Consider the following 25,550-nt stretch of genomic DNA (forward strand, 5'->3'; position numbering starts at 1 on the left):
TTCTCAGAAACTGCAGAGGCTGTCCACGGTGCTCCCGCTGTGGCCTGAGCAGTGATTTATAACATTTGAGCAAGATTTATTTGCCACAAACTCTATATTCATCCTTTTATACTTTTCATCTTCTACTCCCACTCGACTAATGTCCCCCATCAACATCTTTAATTCCAATTGCGCTAGTTTCATCAAATGTCTCCATTTTAAGTTTCAGCTTAGTTATTTTTCTTGAGAGCCATTCTCTGCAAAGAAAAGAACAAAGGAAATTACAGCACAGGAACAGGCCATTCGGCCCTCCAAGCCTGCACCGACCATGCTGTCCGACTGAACTAAAACCCCCTACCCTTCCGGGGACCATATCCCTCTATTCCTATCCTATTCATGTATTTGTCCAGATGCCCCTTAAAAGTCAGTATCGTATCTGCGCCCACTACCTCCCCCGGCAGCGAGTTCCAGGCACCCACCACCCTCTGTAAAACATCTGCCTCATACATCTCCTTTAAATCTTGCCCCTCACACCTTAAACCTATGCCCCCTAGTAATTGACTCTTCCACCCTGGGGAAAAGCTATCTGACTATCCACTCTGTCCATACCTCTCGTAATCTTGTAGACTTCTATCAGGTCGCTCCTCAACCTCTGTCGTTCCAGTGAAAACAAACCAAGTTTCTCCAACCTCTCCTCATAGCTAATGCCCTCCATACCAGGCAACATCCTGGTAAATCTTTTCTGTATCCTCTCCAAAGCCTCCACATCCTTCTGGTAGTGTGGCGGCCAGAATTGAACACTATATTTCAAGTGCGGCCTAACTAAGGTTCTATAAAGCTGCAACATGACTTGCCAATTTTAAAACTCAATGCCCCGGCCGATGAAGGCAAGCATGCCATATGCCTTCTTGACTACCTTCTCCACTTGCATTGCCACTTTCAGTGACCTGTGTACCTGTACACCCAGATCCCTCTGCCTATCAATATTCTTAAGAGTTCTGTCATTTACTGTATATTTCCTATCTGTATTAGACCTTCCAAAATGCATTACCTCACATTTGTCCGGATTAAACTCCATCTGCCATCTCTCCGCCCAAGTCTCCAACCGATCTATATCCTGCTGTGTCCTCTGATGGTCCTCATTGCTATCCGCAAATCCACCAACCTTTGTGTCGTCTGCAAACTTACTAATCAATCCAGTTACATTTTCCTCCAAATCATTTATATATATTACAAACAGCAAAGGTCCCAGCACTGATCCCTGAGGAACGCCACTTGTCACAGCCCTCCATTCAGAAATGCACCCTTCCACTGCTACCCTCAGTCTTCTTTAACCGAGCCAGTTTTGTATCCACCTTGCCAGCTCACCCCTGATCCCATGTGACTTCACCTTCTATACTAATCTGCCATGAGGGACCTTGTCAAAGGCCTTACTGAGGTCCATGTAGACAACATCCACTGCCCTACCCTCATCAATAATTTTCGTCACTTCCTCGAAAAACTCGATCAAGTTAATGAGACACGACCTCCCCTTCACAAAGCCAGGTTGCCTCTCGCTAATATGTCTACTTGTTTCCAGGTGGGAGTAAATCCTGTCTCGAAGAATCCTCTCCAATAATTTCCCTACCACTTATGTAAGGCTCACCGGCCTGTAATTATCTGGATTATCCTTACTACCCTTCTTAAACAAAGGAACAACATTGGCTATTCTCCAATCCTGTGGGACCTCTCCTGTAGCCAGTGAAGATACAAAGATTTCCCCAGCAATTTCCTCCCTTGCCTCTCTCAGTATTCTGGGGTATATCCCATCAGGCCCTGGGGACTTTTCTACCTTAATGTTTCTCAAGAACCCCAATACCTCCTCCTTTTTGATCTCAACATGACTCAAACTATCTACACATCCTTTCCCAGACTCATCATCCACCAAGTCCTTCTCTTTGGTGAATACTGATGCAAAGTACTCATTTAATACCTCACCCATTTCCTCTGGCTCCACGCATAGATTCCCTCCCTTGTCCTTGAGTGGGCCAACCCTCTCCCTGGCTACCCTCTTGCTCTTTATATATGTATAAAAAGCCTTGGGATTTTCCTTAATCCTGCAGGCCAATGACTTTTTGTGATCTCTTTTAGTCCTCCTTACTCCTTGCTTAAGTTTCTTTCTACTTTCCTTGTATTCCACACGTGCTTTGTGTGTTCCCAGCCTCCTATCTTTGACAAATGCTTCCTTTTTCTCTTTGACTAGGCTCACAATATCTCTCGTTATCCAAGGTTCCCGAAACTTGCCATATTTATCCTTCATCCCTACAGGAATGTGCCGGTCCTGAATCCCTATCAACTTACACTTGAAAGCCTTCCACATGCCAGATGTTGATTTGCCCTCAAACATTTGCCCCAAATCTACATTCTTCAGTTCCTGCCTAATATTGTTGTAATTAGCCTTCCTCCAATTTAGCACCTTCACTTGAGGACTACACTTATCTTTATCCATCAGTACCTTAAAACTTACTGAATTGTGGTCACTGTTCCCGAACTGCTCCTCTACTGAAACCTCGACCACCTGGCCCGGTTCATTCCCCAATACCAGGTCCCTAGTTGGACTATCTACATATTGTTTTAAGAAGCCCTGCTGGATGCTCCTTACAAACTCTGCCCCATTCATGCCCCTAGCACTAAATGAGTCCCAGTCAATATAGGGGAAGGAATATGTTCAAACCTCACACCTTTTTCTGAATTATAGGAGAGCTTGGGGAGCCAATAGCTCCCTGTTGTTTTCTCCATGGGGTCACCTTGGCCAATCACTCAATCCCTTTATCGTCTATTGGATAAATTGTCATGACTGTTTGCAATTTGGCATTCTTGTCTTTGTCCTGATGAGTGCAAGATGAAAAGCTTCAGCAACATGTCTCTCTGACAAAGAAAGCAAAGATGTGGCCCACTCAGCCATGGCTCACACCATAGCCACAAGGAGTGGAAATGCCGGCTGATTCTCTCCTTCCTAACGGAAATGAACGACATTGAAACCAACCACAGTGCCAACTGACAGCTCCCCCGCAGTGATGGAGCTGGACTCTGGGACCTGTGTGGGTGCGGTGACCATCACTCCCCATTCCTGCACTGCATGTCACTGCAGGAATCTCTAATGGAAAGCCCCACTTTGTTGGCCTGTGATTGTTCCTTATTGGTCCAGAACAGTAAAAACCAACAGGTTACTTACAGGAAGTTTTGTCTTTGTGTTGTTTGGTCTAACGGGTGTGTGGACATTCACGTACAGGCAATCCTCTCTGAATATTAAGGAATAAGGCTCTAATTTAATCATTTCCATGAAACTCTTCAACATACTTTTATCTTGTAGGCACCTGGGGAAGAGTTAAACAGATTTGATGTAAGTACATTCTGAAACACGAGACAGTAAGCGCAGCATAATGTGGATAAATGTGAGGTTATCCACTTTGGTAGCAATAATAGGAAGACAGATTATCTCTTGAATGGGTGTAAATTGAGAGAGGTAGTTACTCAATGAGATCTTGGTGTTCGCGTGCATCAATCGCTGAAAGTAAGCGCGCAGGTACAGCAGGCAGTAAAAAGGCAAATGGTATGTTGGCCTTCATAGCGAGAGGGTTTGAGTATAGGGATAGGGATGTTTTGCTGCAATTGTATAGGGTGTTGGTGAGGCCACACCTGGAGTATTGTGTGTAGTTTTGGTGTCCTTATCTGAGGAAGGATGTCCTTGCTATAGAAGGTTTACCAGGCTGATTCCTGGGATGGCAGGTCTGTCACATGAGGAGAGACTAAGTCGGTTAGGATTATATTCACTGGAGCTTTGGTGTGGAGATGTGGGGTTGGACTGGGGTGGGCACAGTAAGAAGTCTCACAACACCAGGTTAAAGTCCAACAAGTTTATTTGGAATCACGAGCTTTCGGAGCGCTGCTCCTTCATCAGGTGAGTGGAGAGGCCGGTTTCACAAACGTATATAGACGGCGTATATGGACAAAGACACAATTGCAAGATAATGATTGGAATGCGAGTCTTTACAGCTAATCAAGTCTTTACAGGTACAGACAGTGCGAGTGGAGAGAGGGATAATCACAGGTTAAAGAGGTGTGAATTGTCTCAAGCCAGGACAGTTAGTGGGATTTTGCAAGTCCAGGTCAAATAGTGGGGGTTACATGTAGTGTGACATGAACCCAAGATCCTGGTTGATGCCATCTTCATGTGTGTGGAACTTGGCTATCAGTTTCTGCTCACGATTCTGTCTCTACCTACTCCACCCTTTCAGACAGAGAGTTCCAGTCTCCCATCATCTTCTGAATGAAAAAGTATTTCCTTACATCCCCTCTCAACCTCCTGCCCCTTACCTAAAATCTATGGCTCCTGGTCGATGGACCCTCCACCAAGGGGAAATAATTCTTCCTGTCTACTCTATCTAAGCCCCTCATAATTTTATATATCTCATTCGTGTCTTCTCTGCTCCAAAGAAAACAACCCCAGTCCATCCAATCTCTCTTCATAACTAAAACTCTCCTGACCAGGTAACATCCTGGTAAATCTCCTCTGCATCCTTTCCAGTGCTATCACATCCCTCCTATAATGTGGATTCCATGAATTTCTTAGTTATAAAATTATTAGAGAATAGAGACTATTTAGTTGACAGTCAGGAATCAACCCATTGGGCAATGAAGATGCTGTTCATTTTCTGATTGGCTGGATGTCAGGAGGACGAACGTGTCAAATGACCAATGGCAAGCATGTGGGAGGGGAGCAGTTGAAGGCAGGAAATCACATGATTAATCATCTAGGAATGATGTCAAGCATTGGTAATAAACCCATTCTTACCCAGCTTGTAATTTGGTCGCTTGTCTGATTCCAGTCCATGCCTCTGCAGGTTGGGGTGCACGGAATCTCAAGGGACCGACTGGTGGCTTTGCAAACGGGATGGAGAAATAGCTGTAGATGGATTTATGAGTCCGTTTCACAGACACCCTCTTCCCCTCCAGCATCCCATACTTTGTGACCACAATTGGAGGCTCTTCATTGCTTTCTGAAAGTAAAATGATACGTCACTGGCACAGATTTCAGTTTCTCAACCGCTTTCCTTTCTCGGCTTGTTGCTCAGTGGGTTGCATTCGTCTCTCTGTGTCCAAAGATTGTGGGTCCAAATCCCATTTCACATAACTTAGGTTGATAGACCAGTGCACTACTGAAGGAGTGCGGCACTGCCAGAGGTGCCATCTTCCAGATGCTAAACCCAGATCCTGCCTGCCCACATCAGGTGGATGTGAAAGATCTGAGGACGACTATTTCAAAGATAGCAGGGCAGTTCTCCTGGAGTCCTGGAAAATAATTACCCCTCATTCAACAGCACAAAAATAGATGACCTGGTCAGGTGGTCAGGGGACAATATTTGAATTCAATAGAAATCTGGAATTAAAAGTCTAATGATAACCAGGAAACCATTGTTGATTGTCGTAAAAACCCATCTGGTTCACTAATGTCCTTTAGGGAAGGAAATCTGCCGTCCTTACCCGGTCTGGCCTCCATGTGACTGCAGAGCCACAGCAATGTGGTTGACTCTTAAATACCCTCTGAAATACACTAGTTCAAGGGCAATTAGGGATGAACAATAAATGCTGACCCAACCAGAGAAAACCACATCCCCTGAACAAATTAAAAAGAAAATTAATGTGGGAGCTTGCTGTTTGCAGATTGATTTGATTTTGATTTGATTTATTATTGTCACATGTATTGGGATACAGTGAAACGTATTGTTTCTTGGACATAAGAACATAAGAACTAAGAGCAGGAATAGGCCATCTGCCCCCTCGAGCCTGCTCCACCATTCAATAAGATCATGGCTGATCTTTTCGTGGACTCAGCTCCACTTACCCGCCCGCTCACCATAACCCTTAATTCCTTTACTGTTCAAAAATCTATCTATCCTTGCCTTAAAAACATTCAATGAGGTAGCCTCAACTGCTTCACTGGGCAGGGAATTCCACAGATTCACAACCTTTTGGGTGAAGAAGACAAAACATATCTTACACAGAGAAGGAAAGGAGAGGGTGCAGAATGTAGTGTTGCAGGTACAGATATGGTGTAGAGAAAGATATGCTAGGGCCATTCAAAAGTCTGATGACAGCTGAGAAGAAGCTGTTCTTGAGTCAGTTGGTATGCGTTTTCAGACTTTTGTATCTTTTTCCTGACGGAAGAAGGTGGAAGAGAGAATGTCCAGGGTGTGTGGGGTCCTTGATTGTGCTGGCTGCTTTTCCAAGGCAGCGGGAAGTGTAGACAGATCAATGGATGGGAGGCTGGTTTGTGTGATGGACTGGGCTATATTCACAACCCTTTGTAGTTTCTTGCTGTTTTGGTCAGAGCAGGAGCCATACCAAGTGCTGATACAACCAGAAAGAATGCTTTCTATGGTGCATCTGCAAAAATTGGTGAGAGTCGTGGCGGACATGCTGTTTTTCTTTAGCCTCCTGAGAAAGTAGAGGCCATGTTGGGCTTTCTTAACTATAATTGGCTGCTGCATTTCCGACAATAGTAACTGAACTTGATCTAAATTGGGTGTAAAATGCTTTGTGATGTCCTGAGGTCGTTAAAGACTCTATAAATTATACTTTTTCTCATCTTCTCTCCTTCCCTTTACTTTTCCAAACTTTGATGTTTATCTCCAAACCCTCATTCTGATTAACACAAAACATCCAAAAATACACTCAAATCACCAGAACCTGCTTTTTCTAATCCCAAATATTAAGTGTCTTGCTGAAGATTTCCACCTTTTTCTGTTGTCATTCCAGTTTTCCAGTATTTGTAACTGTTCCCTTGTGCGTGTGACTTCTGCAATAATAAACTTTGCCCTTTGAACATTAACTTGGATAAAGTCCAGGTGGAGATTGACTCTGCACTTTTTATAAGAACTGGAATTTCCTCCCTAACGGCATTGTTGGGTCAACCCACAGAACATGGACTGCAGCGATTCAAGAAGGCAGCTCACCACCACCTTCTTAAGGGCAACTAGGGATGGGCAATAAATGCTGGCCAGCCAGCGACGCCCATGTCCCACAAAAGAAGTAAAAAAATAAGAACCGGGCCAAAGGGCAACATGATGACAGCATTTTTCAACAGCGAGGACACTTTTAGAGAAGAACAGAATTATAACATTTCAAACAGTAACTGAATACTGACAAGATCAAAGCCATTGTCACAATCTCAGACTCCAACTCTTCGAGTGGCGTACGTGAGTCTGAAACAGACTGCAGCATTGGCAATAAAATTAATCCCGAGATAAGTTAATGATCTCATGGTCACATCATCATGAAGACTGTCATTACAGCACACAATGAGGCCATTCAGCCCCTTGAGTCTGCACTGGCTCGCTGAAAGACCATTCGACCTAGTCCCATCCACTCCACCCCCATCGCCTCTGTAAACTTGCACATTTTTTCTTTACAGATAACAATCCAGTTCCCTCTTGAATTCCTCGATTGAACCTGCCTCCATCTCCCTCTCCAGAAACTGGTTCCAGACTCCAAGCAAAAGCCTTTCCTCGCATCACTTTTAATCTTTTTGCCCATTATTCTGAATCTCCGCTCTCTGGTACTTGGAGGGAACAGTTTCTCACTATTTTCCCTGTCCATACTCCTGACGATTTTGAACCGCTCCATCAAGTCTCCTCTCAGCCTTCTTTTCTCCAAGGAAAACAGTCCCAATCTCTCCAATTTATCCTCACAGCTCCAGCTCTTTATCTCTGGAGTCATTCTTGTGAATCACCTCTGTACTCTCTCCAAAGCCTCACATCCTTCCTCAAGCATGGTATCCAGAATTGGACACAGTACAGAGGAGATTCATAAGATTCAGTCTCCAGATGAGACCTAACAAGTGTCTTATACAAGTTCAACATGACCTCCTTACTCTTGTATTCAATGCCCCTGTGAATAAAAGTTAAGATATGATATACTTTATTAACTACTCTTAACATGCTCTGCCATCTTCAATGACTTATGTACATACACTGAGGTCCCTCTGTTCCTGCACCTCTTGCAGCATTTCAACACCATCCAGAACAAAGCAGCCCACTTGCTTGGCAGCCTTTCCACAAACATTCACCCCCTCCACTACCAATGCATTGTGGTAGCCGTGTGTGCCATCTACAAGATGTATTGCAGCAACTCACCGAGGCGGCATCCACAGCACTCGCCTACCCCATGACCTATACCACTGAGAAGGTAGTCATGATGTGGAGATGCCGGCGTTGGACTGGGGTGAACACAGTAAGAGTTTTAACAACACCAGGTTAAAGTCCAACAGGTTTATTTGGTAGTAAATGCCATTAGCTTTCGGAGCGCTGCCCCTTCGTCAGATGGAGTGTAGATATCCACTCCATCTGACGAAGGAGCAGCGCTCCAAAGGCCAATGGCATTTGCTACCAAATAAACCTGTTGGACTTTAACCTGGTGTTGTTAAAACTCCCACTGAGAAGGACCAGGGCAGCAGATGCACGTGGGCACCATCACCTGGAACGTCCGCTCCAAGTCACTTTCCACCCGACTTGGAAATATATTGCCGCTCCTTCACCGTCACTGGGTCAAAATCCTGGAATCCCCTTCCTAACAGCACAAAGAACAAAGAACAATACAGCACAGGAACAGGCCCTTTGGCCCTCCAAGCCCGTGCCGCTCCCTGGTCCAAACTAGACCATTCTTTTGTATCCCTCCATTCCCACTCCGTTCATATGGCTGTCTAGATAAGTCTTAAACGTTCCCAGTGTGTCCGCCTCCACCACCTTGCCTGGCAGCGCATTCCAGGCCCCCACCACCCTCTGTGTAAAATATGTCCGTCTGATATCTGTGTTAAACCTCCCCCGCTTCACCTTGAACCTATGACCCCTCGTGAACGTCACCACCGACCTGGGGAAAAGCTTCCCACCGTTCACCCTATCTATGCCTTTCATAATTTTATACACCTCTATTAAGTCTCCTGTCATCCTCCGTCTTTCCAGGGAGAACAACCCCAGTTTACCCAATCTCTCCTCATAACTAAGCCCCTCCGTACCAGGTAACATCCTGGTAAACCTCCTCTGTACTCTCTCCAAAGCCTCCACGTCCTTCTGGTAGTGTGGCGACCAGAACTGGACGCAGTATTCCAGATGCGGCCGAACCAACGTTCTATACATCTGCAACATCAGACCCCAACTTTTATACTCTATGCCCCGTCCTATAAAGGCAAGCATGCCATATGCCTTCTTCACCACCTTCTCCACCTGTGACGTCACTTTCAAGGATCTGTGGACTTGCACACCCAGGTCCCTCTGCGTATCTACACCCTTTATGGTTCTGCCATTTACCATATAGCTCCTCCCTACATTATTTCTACCAAAATGCATCACTTTACATTTATCAGGATTGAACTCCATCTGCCATTTCTTTGCCCAAATTTCCAGCCTATCTATATCCTGCTGTAGCTTCTGACAATGCTCCTCACTATCTGCAAGTCCTGCCAATTTTGTGTCATCCGCAAACTTACTGATCACCCCAGTTACACCTTCTTCCAGATCATTTATATAAATCACAAACAGCAGAGGTCCCAATACAGAGCCCTGCGGAACACCACTAGTCACAGGCCTCCAGCCGGAAAAAGACCCTTCCACTACCACCCTGTGTCTTCTGTGACCAAGCCAGTTCTCCACCCATCTAGCCACCTCCCCCTTTATCCCATGAGATCCAACCTTTTTCACCAGCCTACCATGAGGGACTTTGTCAAACGCTTTACTAAAGTCCATATAGACGACATCCACGGCCCTTCCCTCATCAACCATTTTGGTCACTTCTTCAAAAAACTCCACCAGGTTAGTGAGGCATGACCTCCCTCTCACAAAACTATGCTGACTATCGTTAATGAGTTTATTCCTTTCTAAATGCGCATACATCCTATATCTAAGAATCTTCTCCAACAACTTCCCCACTACGGACGTCAAGCTCACCGGCATATAATTACCCGGGTTATCCTTCCTACCCTTCTTAAATAACGGGACCACATTGGCTATCCTCCAATCCTCTGGGACCTCACCTGCGTCCAGTGACGAGACAAAGATTTGCGTCAGAGGCCCAGTGATTTCATTTCTCGTCTCCCTGAGCAGCTTTGGATAGATTCCATCAGGCCCTGGGGATTTGTCAGTCTTTAAATTCTCTAACAAACCTAACACTTCCTCCTTTGTAATGGAGATTTTCTCCAATGGTTTTTTCCCTGACAATCCTTTTGTTCCTAACGTATGAATAAAATGCCTTTGGATTCTCCTTATGTGGATGTACCTACACCACATGGGCTGCAGCGGCTCAAGAAGGTGGCAAATGGGCAGAGTGGATCGGCCAAACCCGATTCCAGCTCCTTGCTTGTTCCAAAGTCCAAATTCAAATTGAATCTAATTCATGGTCCCCACAAGAGAGACAAACCAAATCCAAGCTGACAAGATAAGGCGTTGCACCCTGCCTTGGGCTGGATCCAACACGCTTGATCAAAGGCAGCTCACCACCACCTTGTCCAGGGCGATTAGGGATGGGTCCAGCCATCCCTGCCAATGAATACAGGAGCTGGGAGTGTGAGTTGCAATGCCAGCTCAGAGCTGTGTGGAGTGGGATGCCCTCTTTGCTGATCTTGGGCAGTCAGTGCGGAGCCCCTCACTTACCTGCCGCCCACATCAGCGGCAAAGCCAGCAGCAGAAGCGGGAGGGAGCCCCGGGCGAATGTGTCCATGGCGATCAATAACCCGGAGGCTGGCACAACTGCCCGGTGTCTCTCTCAGAGTTAGGGAGCAAGCTGCAATCAACACCTCCAGCCAGCCGCTGCTTATTGAAACTCTCCCTTGATGCGGAAGTTCAGAGACGGTGCCTCAATCGGTTGAATTGCGCAAGAGTTTTGTAAAGAACAAAGGTGAAAAGAAATAGCTGAAAGGAAAGGACAGAGTGTTAAAGCAACCAGCCAATGTTAAACTCCGGGCCGCAGACAATCTCTCTCACTGGGAGGGCAACAGACTGTGGTTCTCTCCATAAACTGCATTCAGACCCAGCTCGCCCTGAATCTGGGAACCACATGCTGCCTGTGAGTGTGTGGCCTGGGACACAATCACTTCATTGTGTTGCTTCTTCGCCTGTTTCTGATGCAAGTTCCACTCGAGCTCAATCCCGGAGGGAGTCTGAGAGACAAACATTTCCAACAGAGCCCTCACTGGTAGTCGCAGGTTACCCACAAATTAATGGGGGATGGGGGGCGGGGGAATGCCTGGACCCTTGGGTCCAGAAGGCAGTCACATCTCTTCGAGTAGAGTGGTGTGCTTTTGCCAGTAGAGAGGGACAGGAGGATGTGACCATGAGTGAGGCTGGGTAAAGGGACTGAGCAAACAGTAGTGGAGGAGAACTTTGCGATTGTCTAACAGATTTGAATTGTTCACAACCTGTGTGGAGGAAAGCAAAGACTGCATGTTGGATATGAGTGAACTGGCCAGAGCACCATGATCTCCAACACCCCCCAACCATCTTCCTATGTACCAGGTATGACTCCAACCAGTGGAGAGTTTGCCCCCTGATACCCATTGACTCCAGTTTTGCTAGGGCTCCTTGATGCCACACTCGGTGGAATGTGGCCTTGATGTCAAGGGCTGTCACTCTCATCTCACCTCTGGAATTCAGCTGTTTTGTCCATGTTTGAACCAAGGCTGTAATGAGGTCAGGAGCTGAGTGACCCTGGCGGAACCCAAACTGGGCGTCACTGAGCAGGTTATTGCTGAGCAGGTGCTTCTCGATAGCACTGTCACTGACCCCTTCCATCACTTCACTGATGATCGAGAGTAGACTGGGTGGTAATTGGCTTGCAGGACAGGATTTGTCCTGTTTCTTGTGTACAAGACATACTTGGGCAATTTTCCACGATGCCGGGTAGATGCCAGTGTTGTAACTGTACTGGAAGAGCTTGGCGAGGGGAACGGCAAGTTCTGGAACATAAATCATCAGTATTATTCAGTAGTATTGTCAGGACTCATTGCAGTATCCAGTACCAGCCGTTTCTTGAGATCACATGGAGTGAATCGAATTGACTGAAGAGTGACAGCTGTGATGCTGGGGACCACTGGAGGAGGCCGAGATGGATCACCACTTGGAACTTCTGGCTGAAGATTGTTGCAAAGACTTCAGCCTTATCTTTTGCTCCTGCAATGGACTCCTCCATCATTGAGGTTGGGGGTATTTGTGGAGCCTGCTCCTCCAGTGAGTTGTCTAGTTGTCCACCAACATTCACGGCTGGGTATGACAGGATTGCGGAGCTTCGATCTGATCCGTTGGTTGTGGAATTGATTATCTATTACTTGCTGCTTATGCTGTTTGACGCACAGGTAGTCCTGTGTTGTTGCTTCACCAGGTACTACCTCATTTTTAGGTGGAGTACAATTCTGCTGCTGCTGATGGCCCACAGTGCTTCATGGATGCCCAGTCATGAGTTGTTGGATACGTTGAAGTTTTTCCCATTTAGCAGTGTATTAATGCCACACAACATGGTGGAGGGTCCTCAATGTGAAGACTGGTCTTTATCTCCACAAGAGCTGTGTGGTGGTCACTCCTACTAATGCTGTCATGGACAAATGTATCTGCAATAAGCAGGTTGGTGAGGATGAGGTCAAGTATTTTTTCCCTCTTGTTGGTTTCCTCACCACCTGCAGCAGTCCTAGTCTAGCAGCGATGTCCTTTAGGACATGGCCAGCTCGCTCTGTGGTGGTTCGACCGAGCCACTCTTGGTGATGGACATTGATGTCCCCCACCCAGATACATTCTGTGCCCTTGCCACCCTCAGTGCTTCCTCCAAGTGGTGTTCAACATGGCGGGTACTGATTCATCAAATAGTAATATTGCTTATTCAGCCAGTTTAACATGTTTGTCTTTGCTATCCTGTTTCCTTGCCCCCCGCCCCCCCCCCCCCCCGCCCCCCGCCCCTGCTAACCATGTGCCACTATGCCGCCCCTGCTTTCTACTTTCCTTCCATTACCTTGTGCAAGTTGGTATTTATGTGAATGTAGGTGAGTGTGTCAGAGACTATTCAAGAACAGGACAAACTGGAGCTCAGTCTATTCTATTACTCTGTGAAGCCATGATGATTGGGAACTGTTTTCTTGTTAGCCTGGGGGGTACCACCACCATTTCCTCTCTATTGTCCTATTTGGAATCCTGGTTGAAGATTAAACCTCCCTCCCCCTGGATCTCTGCCTTAAAAGCTCACTGACAGAACTTGTCAAGACATGAAACCGGCAGAAACCAGCAAAAAAAATAATTTACATGACGCTAATGTTTAGCATTGAAAAGCACTTGAGGTGCACACAAATGCAATTGTTGTTTCTATTGGGATTTCCTATCTCTGATTGCTGCTTGGTTATTGCTATCTGCAGCTGTGCACTGATTACATGTTCACACCCTCAGATGAGGTGTGGAGAAAAAATGGTATTATGTTTTGGCTAACTTTTATGTAGAATACGAAATTGTATCTCGCATCTTGTTGCAGCACAGTCATCGAAATACATTGTAAAGTTACTTTTTGTGATCCTGATTTTTGAAAGTACAAATCAGGTGTGTAACGCTTTCATGGGTAGGAGTCTCTGACCTCGTCTGTACCCCCCCCCCCGCCCCGCCCCGCTGCCCCCCCGCCCCGCCCCGCCCCGCTGCCCCCCCGCCCCGCTGCCGCCCCGCTGCCAGCGAGAACACAGAATTTGGCGTTCCAGCCAAAACTCCAATCACTGTAGCGGCCCTGGAGAATCCCAGCCAGGGCGAGGGCGGAGGTTTTTGGCACTTAAATTAGAACTACTTTGTGGTCAGATGTTACGAGGTTGCGAAATGTTTAGTGAGGTGTATTACTCTGTATGTATCCCATGTGTAAATGTTTGCAGTGCAATTTATTTTCGTCTTGCTGACCTTGGAATCGAATCAAAATATGTAACAATGCAGTTTGGCAGGTATTGGTGAATCTCATCAGGGATTAACTTTGTGAATATAAATGAGGCCGAAGAGATGAGGCTAAAATCATTAATATAGTTGTTTCTTTCCAGGGATGCATTCTTTATTCTTGCATTTTGAAAATTGAGTTATTTTCTTGCACTTAACACTTACCGCTTGCATTCAACCACATCCTTTCTTTAAAACAAAAGTTCATAATGGAGGAATAAGCTTGAAAATATTTTATTGAAACAATTTTCATTCTTTGAAACTCAGATGCAGCATTCAACTCTGACCATGTGAGTTGTTGCTTTTACTGTTTATAAGAACATAAGAACTAGGAGCAGGAGTAGGCCATCTGGCCCCTCGAGCCTGCTCTGCCATTCAATAAGATCATGGCTGATCTTTTTGTGGACTCAGCTCCACTTACCCGCCCGCTCACCATAACCCTTAATTCCTTTACTGTTCAAAAATGTATCTATTCTTGCCTTAAAAACATTCAGTGAGGTATCTGAAAGATTGCAATGGACATTGCCTTTATTAATTGGATGTGCTACATTCTCCATAGGGATAACTCCTTTATGTGGTTTGCTTAATGTAGCACAGTGTGGTTGTGCCCATTTTAAATGAGTTCACGCTTGTGTCTCTTTGGCGGGGGTTTGACCAAGGTACAGTGGACAGGCAGCTGTGGGGTATGGTACCAGGTAATGTTATTTTTAATCTTACATATAAATTGGAAAAATCAGATTCTGGACCAATCATCCTATTGGATGAGGAGTTCATAGAATATAGAATATTTTCGATATAGATTCTTACAGTTTCAAGTTTTGGAACCAACAAAAGAGCAGATTACATTAGACATAGAAACATAGAAGATAGGAGCAGGAGGAGGCCATTTGGCCCTTCGAACCTGCTCCACCATTCATTAAGATCATAGCTGATCGTCCAACTCAATAGCCTAATCCTGCTTTCTCCCCACAACCTTTGATCCCATTCGCCCCAAGTGCGATATCCAGCCGCCTCTTGAATACATTCAATGTTTTGTCATCAACTACTTCCTGTGGTAATGAATTCCACAGGCTCACCACTCTCTGGGTGAAGAAATGATTTGATTTTGATTTGATTTGATTTATTATTGTCACATGTATTAACATACAGTGAAAAGTATTGTTTTTTGTGCGCTATAGACAAAACATACCGTTCATAGAGAAGGAAAGGAGAGAGTGCAGAATGTAGTGTTACAGTCACAGTTAGAGTGTAGAGAAAGATCAACTTAATGCGAGGTAAGTCCATTCAAGCAGGGAAGAAGCTGTTCTTGAGGCGGTTAGCACGTGACCTCAGACTTTTGTATCTTTTTCCCAATGGAAGAAGGTGGAAGAGAGAATGTCCAGGGTGCATGGGGTCCTTAATTATGCTGGCTGCTTTGCCAAGGCAGTGGGAAGTGTAGACAGAGTCAATGGATGGGAGACTGGTTTGCGTGATGGATTGGGCTACATTCACGACCTTTTGTATTTTCTTGCGGTCTTGGGCAGAGCAGGAGCCATACCAAGCTGTGATACAACCAGAAAGAATGCTTTCTATGGTGCATCTGTAAACGTTGGTGAGAGTCGTAGCTAACATGCCAAATTTCCTTAGTCTTCTGAGAAAGTAGAGTTGTTGGTGGGCTTTCTTAACTATGGTGTCGGCATGGGGGGACCAGGACAGGTTGTTGGTGATCTGGACACCTAAAACCTTGACGCTTTCGACCCTTTCAACTTCATCTCTGTTGATGTAGACAGTCTCCTCATCTCCATCCTAAATGGTCTACCCCGAATCCTCAGACTGTGACTCTGGTTCTGGACTCTCTCACCATCAGCGACATCCTCCCTGCATCTACCCTGTCTAGTCCTGTTAGAATTTTATAGGTCTGTATGAGATCCCCCCTCATTTGTTTGAACTCCACGAAAACAATCCTAACCTAGTCAATGTCTCCTCATGTATCAGTCCCGCAATCCCCGGAATCAGCCTGATAAACCTTCGCTGCATTCCCTCGAGAGCAAGAACATCCTTCCTCAGAAAAGGAGACCAAAACTGCACACAATACTCTAGGTGTGGCCTCACCAAGGCCCTGTATAATTGCATCAACACCTCCCTGCTCCTTGGGATGTGTAATGTGATTGGAATAATTAATTACCTCAGAGTATTATGGGCGGCACGGTGGCACTTTGGTGAGCACTGTTGCCTCACAGCGCCAGGGACCCAGGTTTGATTCTTGGCTTGGGTCACTGTCTGTGTGGAATTTGCATGTTCTCCTCATGTCTGCATGGGTTTCCTCCAGGTGCTCCGGTTTCCTACTATAGCCCAAAGATATGTAGATTAACAGGGTATTAACAGGGTAAATTTGTGGGGATAGGGCCTGGATAAGATGCTTTTCTGGAGAGTCGGCGAAGACTTGATGGGCCAAATGGCCTCCTTCTGCACTGTAGGAATTCTACCATTCTATCAGTAAAGACATCTCTAGCTGGCAGTGACCACAATATGACTAAATTTTACATCCAGTTTGAAAGGGAGAAGAATGGGTCTGAGAGTAGCATTTTAAACTTAAATAAGGACAACTATGTGGACATGAAATCTGAGCTAGTAAGTGAACTGGGTCATTAGCCTAGGAGATAGATCAATAGAAAAATATTGACAAACATTTAAGGGGATATTTCAGAATACTCAGGATAAGCATATTCCTACTGTAAATAAAAATTCTAAAGGGAAGACCCACCATCCATGCTTAACTAGAGAAGGAAAGCAGCAAACGTAAGGAAAAGGCATACACCTGTCTTCTGAAGTTTAACCCATTCGGATCCTGCTGGCTTTCTTTTTTCTAATGTTATGTCTCCCTGATTCTGTCATTGCCAGTCACGCCCTGGTTTCTGGTGACTGGCAGCATTTGACCTTCCTGTCCAGATTACGTTTGCAGAGTTAGATCACGTTGGTAGGTGTTGTACACAAAAGCATACGGCATGCTTGCCTTCATCGACCGGGGCATTAACCACAAGCTTTCGGAGCCTTAAGCCCCTTCTTCTGGAAAGGTTCCCCTTCTTGCTCACCTGAAGAAGGGGCTTGGAGCTCCGAAAGCTTGTGGCTTTTGCTACCAAATAAACCTGTTGGACTCTAACCTGGTGTTGTTAAACTTCTTACAAGTTTTTTACACAGAGGGTGGTGGGTGCCTGGAACTCTCTGCTGGAGGAGGTAGTGGAAGGAAATACGATAGTGATTTTTAAGGGCCATCCGGACAAATACATGAATAGGATGGGAATAGAGGGATATGGTCCCCGAAAGGATAGGGGGTTTTAGTTCAGTCGGGCAGCATGGTCGGTGCAGGCTTGGAGGGCCGAAGGGCCTGTTCCTGTGCTGTAATTTTCTTTGTTCTTTATACATTTTCCAACATTAATACCAGCGCTGAGTGTTTATCTTGTCCCCCCATGATCTCCATTGCTGATTCTGCATTCTTTATTTCTGCTGTTTCTTTGCCATTTTTAGAAAAAAGTAGCGTTCTCTTGTACAAAGATAGTGCTGCAGAATACAGTACTGATTTTAACCTGCTGTGACGGTGGGAAAGTATGTATGGAACCGGAAGAAATAGCAGAGGTACTTAATGAATACTTTACTTCAGTATTCACTATGGAAAAGGATCTTGGTGGTTGTAGTGCAGACTTGCAGCGGACTGAAAAGCTTGAGCATGTAGCATGTATTGAGGCGGATTCGATAGGGTCTTTTAAGAGACTTTTAGATAAGTACGTGGAACTTAGTAAGATAGAGAGTTATAGGTAAGCCTAGTAATCGCTAAGGTAGGGACATGTTCGGCACAACTTTGTGGGCTGAAGGGCCTGTATTGTGCTGTAGATATTAAGAAAGAGGATGTGTTGGAGCTTTTGAAAAGCATCAAGTTAGATAAGTCGCCGGGACCGGATGAGATGTACCCCAGGCTACTGTAGAAGGCGAGGGAGGAGATTGCTGAGCCTCTGGCGATGATCTTTGCATCATCAATGGAGACGGAAGAGGTTCCGGAGGATTGGAGGATTGAGGATGTTGTTCCTTTATTCAAGAAAGGGAGTAGAGATAGCCCTGGAAATTATAGACCAGTGAGTCTAACCTCAGTGGTTGGTAATTTGATGGAGAAGATCCTGAGAGGCAGGATTTATGAACATTTGGAGAGATATAATATGATTAAGAATAGTCAGCAAGGCTTTGTCAAAGGCAGATCATGCCTTACGAGCCTGACTGAATTTTTTGAGGATGTGACTAAACACATTGATGAAAGAAGAGCAGTAGATGTAGTATATATGGACTTCAGCAAGGCATTTGATAAGGTGCCCCATGCAAGGCTTATTGAGAAAGTGAGGGGGCATGGGATCCAAGGGGACATTGCTTTGTGGATCCAGAACTGGCTTGCCCACAGAAGGCAAAGAGTGGTTATAGATGGGTCATATTCTGCATGGAGGTCGGTCACCAGTGGAGTGCCCCAGGGATCTGTTCTGGGACCCTTACTCTTTGTAATTTTTAGAAATGACCTGGATGAGGAAGTGGAGGGATGGGTTGGTAAGTTTGCTGATGACACAAAGGTTGGAAGTGTTGTGGATAGTGTGGAGGGATGTCAGAAGTTGCAGTGAGACATTGATAGGATGCAAGACTGGGCGGAGAAGTGGCAGATGGAGTTCAACCCAGATAAGTGTGAGGTGGTTCATTTTGGCAGGTCAAATAGGATGGCGGAATATAATATTAATGGTAGGACTCTTGGCAGAGTGGAAGATCAGAAGGATCTTGGGGTCCGAGTTCATAGGACGCTCAAAGCAGCTGTGCAGGTTGAGGCTGTGGTTAAGAAGGCATATGGTGTACTGGCCTTCATCAATCGAGGAATTGGGTTTAGGAGTCGTGAGATAATGTTGCAGCTATATAGGACCCTGGTCAGACCACACTTGGAGTACTGTGCTCAGTTCTGGTCGCCTCATTACAGGAAGGATGTGGAAGCCATAGAAAGGGTGCAGAGGAGATTTACAAGGATGATGCCTGGGTTGGGGAGCATGCCTTATGAGGATAGGTTGAGTGAGCTCGGCCTTTTCTCCTTGGAGAGACGGAGAATGAGGGGTGACCTGATAGAGGTGTATAAGATGTTGAGAGGTATTGATCGAGTGGACAGTCAGAGGCTTTTTCCCAGGGCTGAAATGGTTGCCACAAGAGGACACAGGTTTAAGGTGCTGGGGAGTAGGTACAGAGGAGATGTCAGGGGTAAGTTTTTCACTCAGAGGGTGGTGGGTGCGTGGAATGGGCTGCCAGCAACGGTGGTGGAGGCGGATTCGATAGGGTCTTTTAAGAGACTTTTAGATAAGTACGTGGAACTTAGTAAGATAGAGAGTTATAGGTAAGCCTAGTAATCGCTAAGGTAGGGACATGTTCGGCACAACTTTGTGGGCTGAAGGGCCTGTATTGTGCTGTAGTTTTTCTATGTTTCTAGGTTTCTATTACAATCACTGGGGAAGTGGTACTGAGCAAACTGATGGAGCTGTGGGCTGACGAGTCTGCGGGTCCTGATAAACTTCATCCTCGGGTCTTAGAGGTGGCTAATGAGGTAGAAGATGTGTTGGTTGTAAAACTCCCTAGATTCAGGAAAGGTTCCATCAGAGTGGAGAGTAGCAAATATGATCCCTCTGTTCAAAGACGGGAGGGAAACAGGAAGCTGTTAGCTTGATGTCTGTTGTGGGGAATGTGTTAGAATTGATCATGAAAGTGGTTATAGCTGGGCACTTAGATAAAGGTAATCAGGAAGAGCCAACATAGTTTTGTGAAAGGGAAATAATGTTTAACCAATTTATTGGAGTTCTTCAAAGGAGCCACGTGCTGTGGATAAAAAGGAACTGGGAGATGTGCTGTACTTGGATTTCCAGAAAGCATTTGGTAAGGCGTCATATCAAAGGTTATTGTGGAAAATGAAAACTCGTGGTGTAGGGGGAAACATATTAGCATGGATAGAAGATTGATTGGCTGGCAGAAGACAAAGAGTATACATCAATGGCAGGATATGAAGACCTGTGGGGGTCTATATTGTGGTCTTAATCTTTTACAATCTATATCAATGATTTAGATGAAGGGAGAGAATTTTGATTTGATTTGATTTATTATTGTCACATGTATTAACATACAGTGAAAAGTATTGTTTCTTGCGCGCTATACAGACAAAGCATACCATTCATAGAGAAAGAAAGGAGAGAGTGCAGAATGTAGTGTTACTGTCATAGCTAGGGTGTAGAGAAAGATCAACTTAATATAAGGTAGGTCCACTCAAAAGTCTGATGGCAGCAGGGAGAGTTTAAAAGAGTTAGAATAAAGTTTTAGAAGCGTAGAATGAGAGTAAAGGATAGAATGAGAAGGTATGTTGGGCACAGCTTGCAAGAAGTCGCCACGTTCCGGTGCCATCTTGGGAGAATTGGGAATGAAAGCATGGTAGTTAAATTTGCAGATGACTAAAAGATTGGTGGGAAGATGTGTTGTGAAGAAGACAGAGGAGTTTGCAGGCAGATACGGAAAGGTTAAGTGAGTGGCAGATGGAGTATAATGCGGGAAAATGAGAAGCTGTTCACTTTGCCAGGAAGAATTAAAAAAAAGAGTTTGATTTAAACGGAGAACAGCTGCAGAATTCTGGGGTGCAGAATTCTGAGATGATTTATCCACTAGGTGTTCAGGTGCATAAATCACAAAAACTTAGCATGCAAGTACAGCAAATAGTCCTGTATTATGAGGAGAAGTAAATGTAAGGAAGTTATACTTCAGTTATTCAGGGCATTGAAGGCGGCTGATCTTTCATCAGACCTGTTCTGTGTTGATGAGATATCATCCTGACCTGAAATGTTAGCTTTGTTTCTCTCTCCACACTCGCTCGCTATCTGAGTTGCTAAGTATTTCCAAATTTTCTATGTCAGATTTCTCTCATCCGCAGTATATTGCTTTCTTTAGGAGTTCACACCAGCGCTGATAAAGAATAACCAGAAACATCCAGCAGGTCTGTCAGCACCATGGGGTTAAATGGAAGCTGGGTTGAAATCTTTTCACTCAGAGAGTGGTGGGGATCTAGAGCTCAGTGCCTGTAGGGTGGCTGAGGCACCAGTCCTTGTCTCATTTATAAAATAGTTGGAAGTGCACTTGAACTATGGGCGGCACAGTGGCTCAGTGGTTAGCACTGCTGCCTCACAGCTCCAGGGACCCGGGTTCAATTCCCAGCTTCGGGTTTCCTCCGGGTGCTCCGGTTTCCTCCCACTTGTGGGTTAGGTGGATTGGCCATGCTGAATTGCCCCTTAGCGTCCCGGGATGCGTAGGTTAGAGGGATTAGTGGGGTAAATATGTGGGGTTACGGGGATAGGGTCTGAGTGGGATTGTTGTCAGTGCAGACTCAATGGGCCAAATGGCCTCCTCCTGTACGATAGGGATTCTATGGACCAAGAGCTGGAGGGTAGGATTAGATTGTGTGGCTTTTGCTACCAAATAAACCTGTTGGACTTTAACCTGGTGTTGTTAAACTTCTTACTGAGTAGGATTAGGCCAGATAGTGACATCTTGGGCAAGCACAGGCATGACGGGCCAAAAGGCCTCCTTCTCTGCCAGAAATATTCAGGATTTTACAGTTTACAGCAGGGTGGGGGAGGTGGAACTTAAGATAAGTGTTTCTCTCACTCCCGTCCCTCTTGTCGTTACTCAGTGAACCAATCAGTGTCTGTTGGGCAGGCAGACGGACAATTAGCAACATGATGGTGACTCCATACCCAATCGGGAATCTAGGCTGCAATGTCATGTGGCAAAGAGGAAAACTAGATTGTCAGGGCTACACATTTAAAGGCCTCATATGCCCTGAATCCATCCTCATACCTATGGCAGGATCAGAAAAGTTAATCTATGAAACCCAAACACATAAAATGCTGCCATCTTCACCAGCAGAACCTGTCGCCATGGTCACGGCCGTGAGTCACTGTTGTGTCTCCTCACCATAGCTGCTGAAAAGCAAGGAGGTGGCGGGAGCTGGGTAAACGAGGCCTGTAATAGGGTGGAAAGCCGGGGAGATTAAATGACAAAAGAGGAGGTTCACAAGAATGACCCCTGGAATGAAGAGCTTGTCGTATGAGGAACGGTTGAGGACTCTGGGTCTGTACTCGTTGGAGTTTAGAAGGATGAGGGGGGATTTTATTGAAACTTACAGGATACTGCGAGGCCTGGATAGAGTGGACGTGGAGAGGATGTTTCCACTAGTGGGAAAAACTAGAACCAGAGGGCACAACCTCAGGCTAAAGGGACGATCCTTTAAAACAGAGATGAGGAGGAATTTCTTCAGCCAGAGAGTGGTGAATCTGTGGCACTCTTTGCCGCAGAAGGCTGTGGAGGCCGGGTCATTGAGTGTCTTTAAGACAGTGATAGATAGGTTCTTGATTAATAAGGGGATCAGGGGTTATGGGGAAAAGGCAGGAGAATGGGGATGAGAAAAATATTAGCCATGATTGAATGGCGGAGCAGACTCGATGGGCCGAGTGGCCTAATTCTGCTCCTATGTCTTATGTTCTTGTGGTAAAAGGGATGATGGTGCTAAAGGGACAAGTAAAAAAAGTAAAGATGGCCAAGAGGAAGTGCAAATGAGAATAACAGAATCAACTGAAAAAATATGGGATCAGTGATAACCAATCATTGTTAAAATCTGTCTGGAGTCTGGAAGGTTGTAAATGAGAGTGTGATGCTGTTCTTCAAGCTTCTGCTGAGGTTAAGTGTCGGAAACCAAGGGCAGCAAGGCCAGAGAGAGAGAGAGTGATAGAAAATAAGTGACAGGGAGCTCAAAGTCACTCTTGTGGACTGAACGGAGATGTTCAGCAAAGCAGTCACATCATCTGTGTTTGCTCTCGCCAGTGTTGAGCAGACCACATTGTGAACAGCGAATACTATATACTAAATTGGAAGAAATAGAGTTAAATTACTGTCTCACCTGAATCACAGAATCCCGACAGTGCAGAAAGAGGGCATCCAGCCCATCGAGTCTGCACCGACTCTCCGAAAGAACATCTCACCTAGGCCCTCCCCTCTGCCCTATCCCCATAACCCTGCGCATTTACCATGGCCAATCCACCTAACCTGCACATCCTGGGACCAAAAGAGAAAATGCTGGAAAATGTCAGCAGGTCTGGCAGCATCTGTAAGGAGAGAAAAGAACTGAAGTTTCGAGTCTAGATGACCCTTTGTCAAATCTTTGATAAAGGGTCATCTGCACTCGAAATGTCAGAATCGAACCTGGGTCCCTGGCGCTGTGAGGCAGCAGTGCTAACCACTGTGCCACCCTCGGAGGACTGTTTGATGCCCCGGGTGATGGGAAGGGAAGAGGTACACAAGGTAGGAGTGGCACAGTGATTCCTGGCTTGGGTTACTATCTGTGTGGAGTTTGCATGTTCTCCCCATGTCTGTGTGGGTTTACTCCGGATTCCTCCCACAGTCCAAAAATGTGCGGGTTAGGTGGATTAGCTATGCTAAATTGTCCCTTAGTGTCAGAGGGACCAGCTAGAGTAAATGCATGGGGTTATGGGGATAGGTCCTGGATGAGATTGTGGTCGGTGCAGGCTCGATGGGCCAAATGGCCTCCTTCTACACTGGAGGATTCTATGATTCTATTTAGGGATCAATGATTATTGTATAATGAGATGCATCCAAGGATACTGAGAGAAGTGAGAGTGGAAATTGTGGAGGCGCTGGCCATAATTTTCCAGTCTTCCTTAGTCTCAGGGATGGCCCCAGAGGACTGGAGAATTGCAAATGTTAGACTCGTGTTTAAAAAGAGGTGCAAAGGTAAGCCCAGCAACTACAGGCCAGTCAGTGGTGGGAAACTTCTAGAAACAATAATTTGGGACAAAGTTAATGGTCACATGAACAAATGTAGGTTAATTAAGGAATGCTGGCGTTGATTTCTTAATGGAACATTGTGTTTAACTAACTTGCTGGAGTTGTTTGAAGAGGTAACAGCAAAGGTTGATCAGGAGAATGTTGTTAATGTTGGTACATGTTTGTTACAGTGCTGCACCACAGCCTTGTGAGCAACATTACAGCTCCTGGAGTAAGGACAGTAACAACCGAGACTAGATGGGTGACAGGAAATGGAGAGTAGTGTTAATGGGTGCTTTTCAGGCTGGATGAAGGTGTAGAGTGGAGTTCCCTAGGAGTCAGTGTTGGGACCCTTGCTTTTCTAGATATCTATCAATGATCTAGATCTTGGTGTACAGGTCCACAATTTCAAAATTTGTGGGCGATATGAAATTTGGAAGCATTGTGAACGGTGGTGAAGGTAGTGTAGGGCATCAAAGAGACATAAACAAATTGGAGAATGGGCAGATAGGTGACAGATGAAGTTCAATGCCGAGAAATGAGTCATTGAGTGTCTTTAAGATAGAGATAGATAGGTTCTTGATTAATAAGGGGATCAGGGGTTGTGGGGAAAAGGCAGGAGATTGGGGATGAAAAAAAACCCAGCCATGATTGAATGGCGGAGCAGACTCGATGGGCCGAGTGGCCTAATTCTGCTTCTATGTCTTATGGTCTAGCTCCTTATCACTGGTAAATAACGTTCCATTTCAATAGACTTTTCCATATAGTGCGTAGAGATCTTGGAGAGTTGTAGAGCTGGAGGAGATAATAGATAGGGAGGGGTGAGGCTGTTGTAAGACTGGAAATCAATGACAATCTGAGAATGCGGAAACACTCACCAGGCCTCGAAACACCAAAGGAAATAATTGCAGTTATTTAAAATGTATTGGTCTAACGCTTCTCCTTAGAACCCCTGAATGCTTACACCCAAAACAAAAGCTGATTTGTGTCATAAGAACATAAGAAATAGGAGCAGGAGTAGGCCATCTAGCCCCTCAAGCCTGCTCCGCCATTCAATAAGATCATGGCTGATCTGATAGTCGGTTCAGTTCCACTTACCCGCCCGCTCCCCATAACCCTTAATTCACTTCATGGTTAAAAATCTATCTATCTGTGACTTAAACACATTTAATGAGGTAGCCTCTACTGCTTCATTGGACAGAAAATTCCAAAGATTCGCTACCCTCTGGGAGAAGAACTTCCTCCTCAACTCTGTCCATTCTCACACACTGCTCAACCTAAGCAGATTGTGTTCTGTGTTCTCTGGATTTGTTTCAAATGTCCAACCTCTGCTGTCTTTTTGTCCCCTTTGTGCACGTACCTGCCCAACAGGTTTCAGAGACTTGCTCAGTCTTGACATAATTGAAGATGTTTTTGTGAGTTGTGTTGGAAACTCTCCAGATTTTTAAATTGTTGCAGGTTTAATTTGTGTTTCATTCACTCACAAATAGCACAGTTCAACCCTTCAGAAAGCGTGGGAAAATGAAATAAGTATCTGTTACTTGTCCATTATGGGTAGGGTGGCAGAGTGGTTATGTTACTGGATTTGTAATGTTACTGGAATCGGCCGCCGTCAGTGGTGGTGGAGGCAAACTCAATACGTTCTTTAAAGAGACTCCTGGATGAGTACATGGGACTTAATAGGATGGAGGGTTATAGGTAGGCCTAGAAGGTAGGGATATGTTCGGCACAACTTGT

The 25,550-nt window shown here is 45.4% G+C and overlaps 1 protein-coding gene across 1 annotated transcript in view; it reads right to left on the reverse strand.

Annotated features, from left to right (window-relative positions):
- Window positions 1-10,879, reverse strand: part of ces2b (carboxylesterase 2b) — a 108,734-nt gene extending 97,855 nt beyond the window's left edge. Inside the window, exons 1-3 of the mRNA XM_078210446.1 lie at window positions 10,662-10,879; window positions 4,814-5,018; window positions 3,194-3,335 (exon numbers count right to left, since the gene is read on the reverse strand). Of these exons, the coding sequence (XP_078066572.1) occupies window positions 3,194-3,335; window positions 4,814-5,018; window positions 10,662-10,728 (414 nt within the window). The 5' untranslated portion in view covers window positions 10,729-10,879. The remainder of the gene's footprint in view (window positions 1-3,193; window positions 3,336-4,813; window positions 5,019-10,661) is intronic.
- Between the last annotated feature and the right edge of the window lie 14,671 nt (window positions 10,880-25,550).

Source organism: Mustelus asterias, chromosome 4 (genome assembly GCF_964213995.1).
Source record: "Mustelus asterias chromosome 4, sMusAst1.hap1.1, whole genome shotgun sequence".
In the NCBI taxonomy this organism is placed as follows: Eukaryota; Metazoa; Chordata; class Chondrichthyes; order Carcharhiniformes; family Triakidae; genus Mustelus; species Mustelus asterias.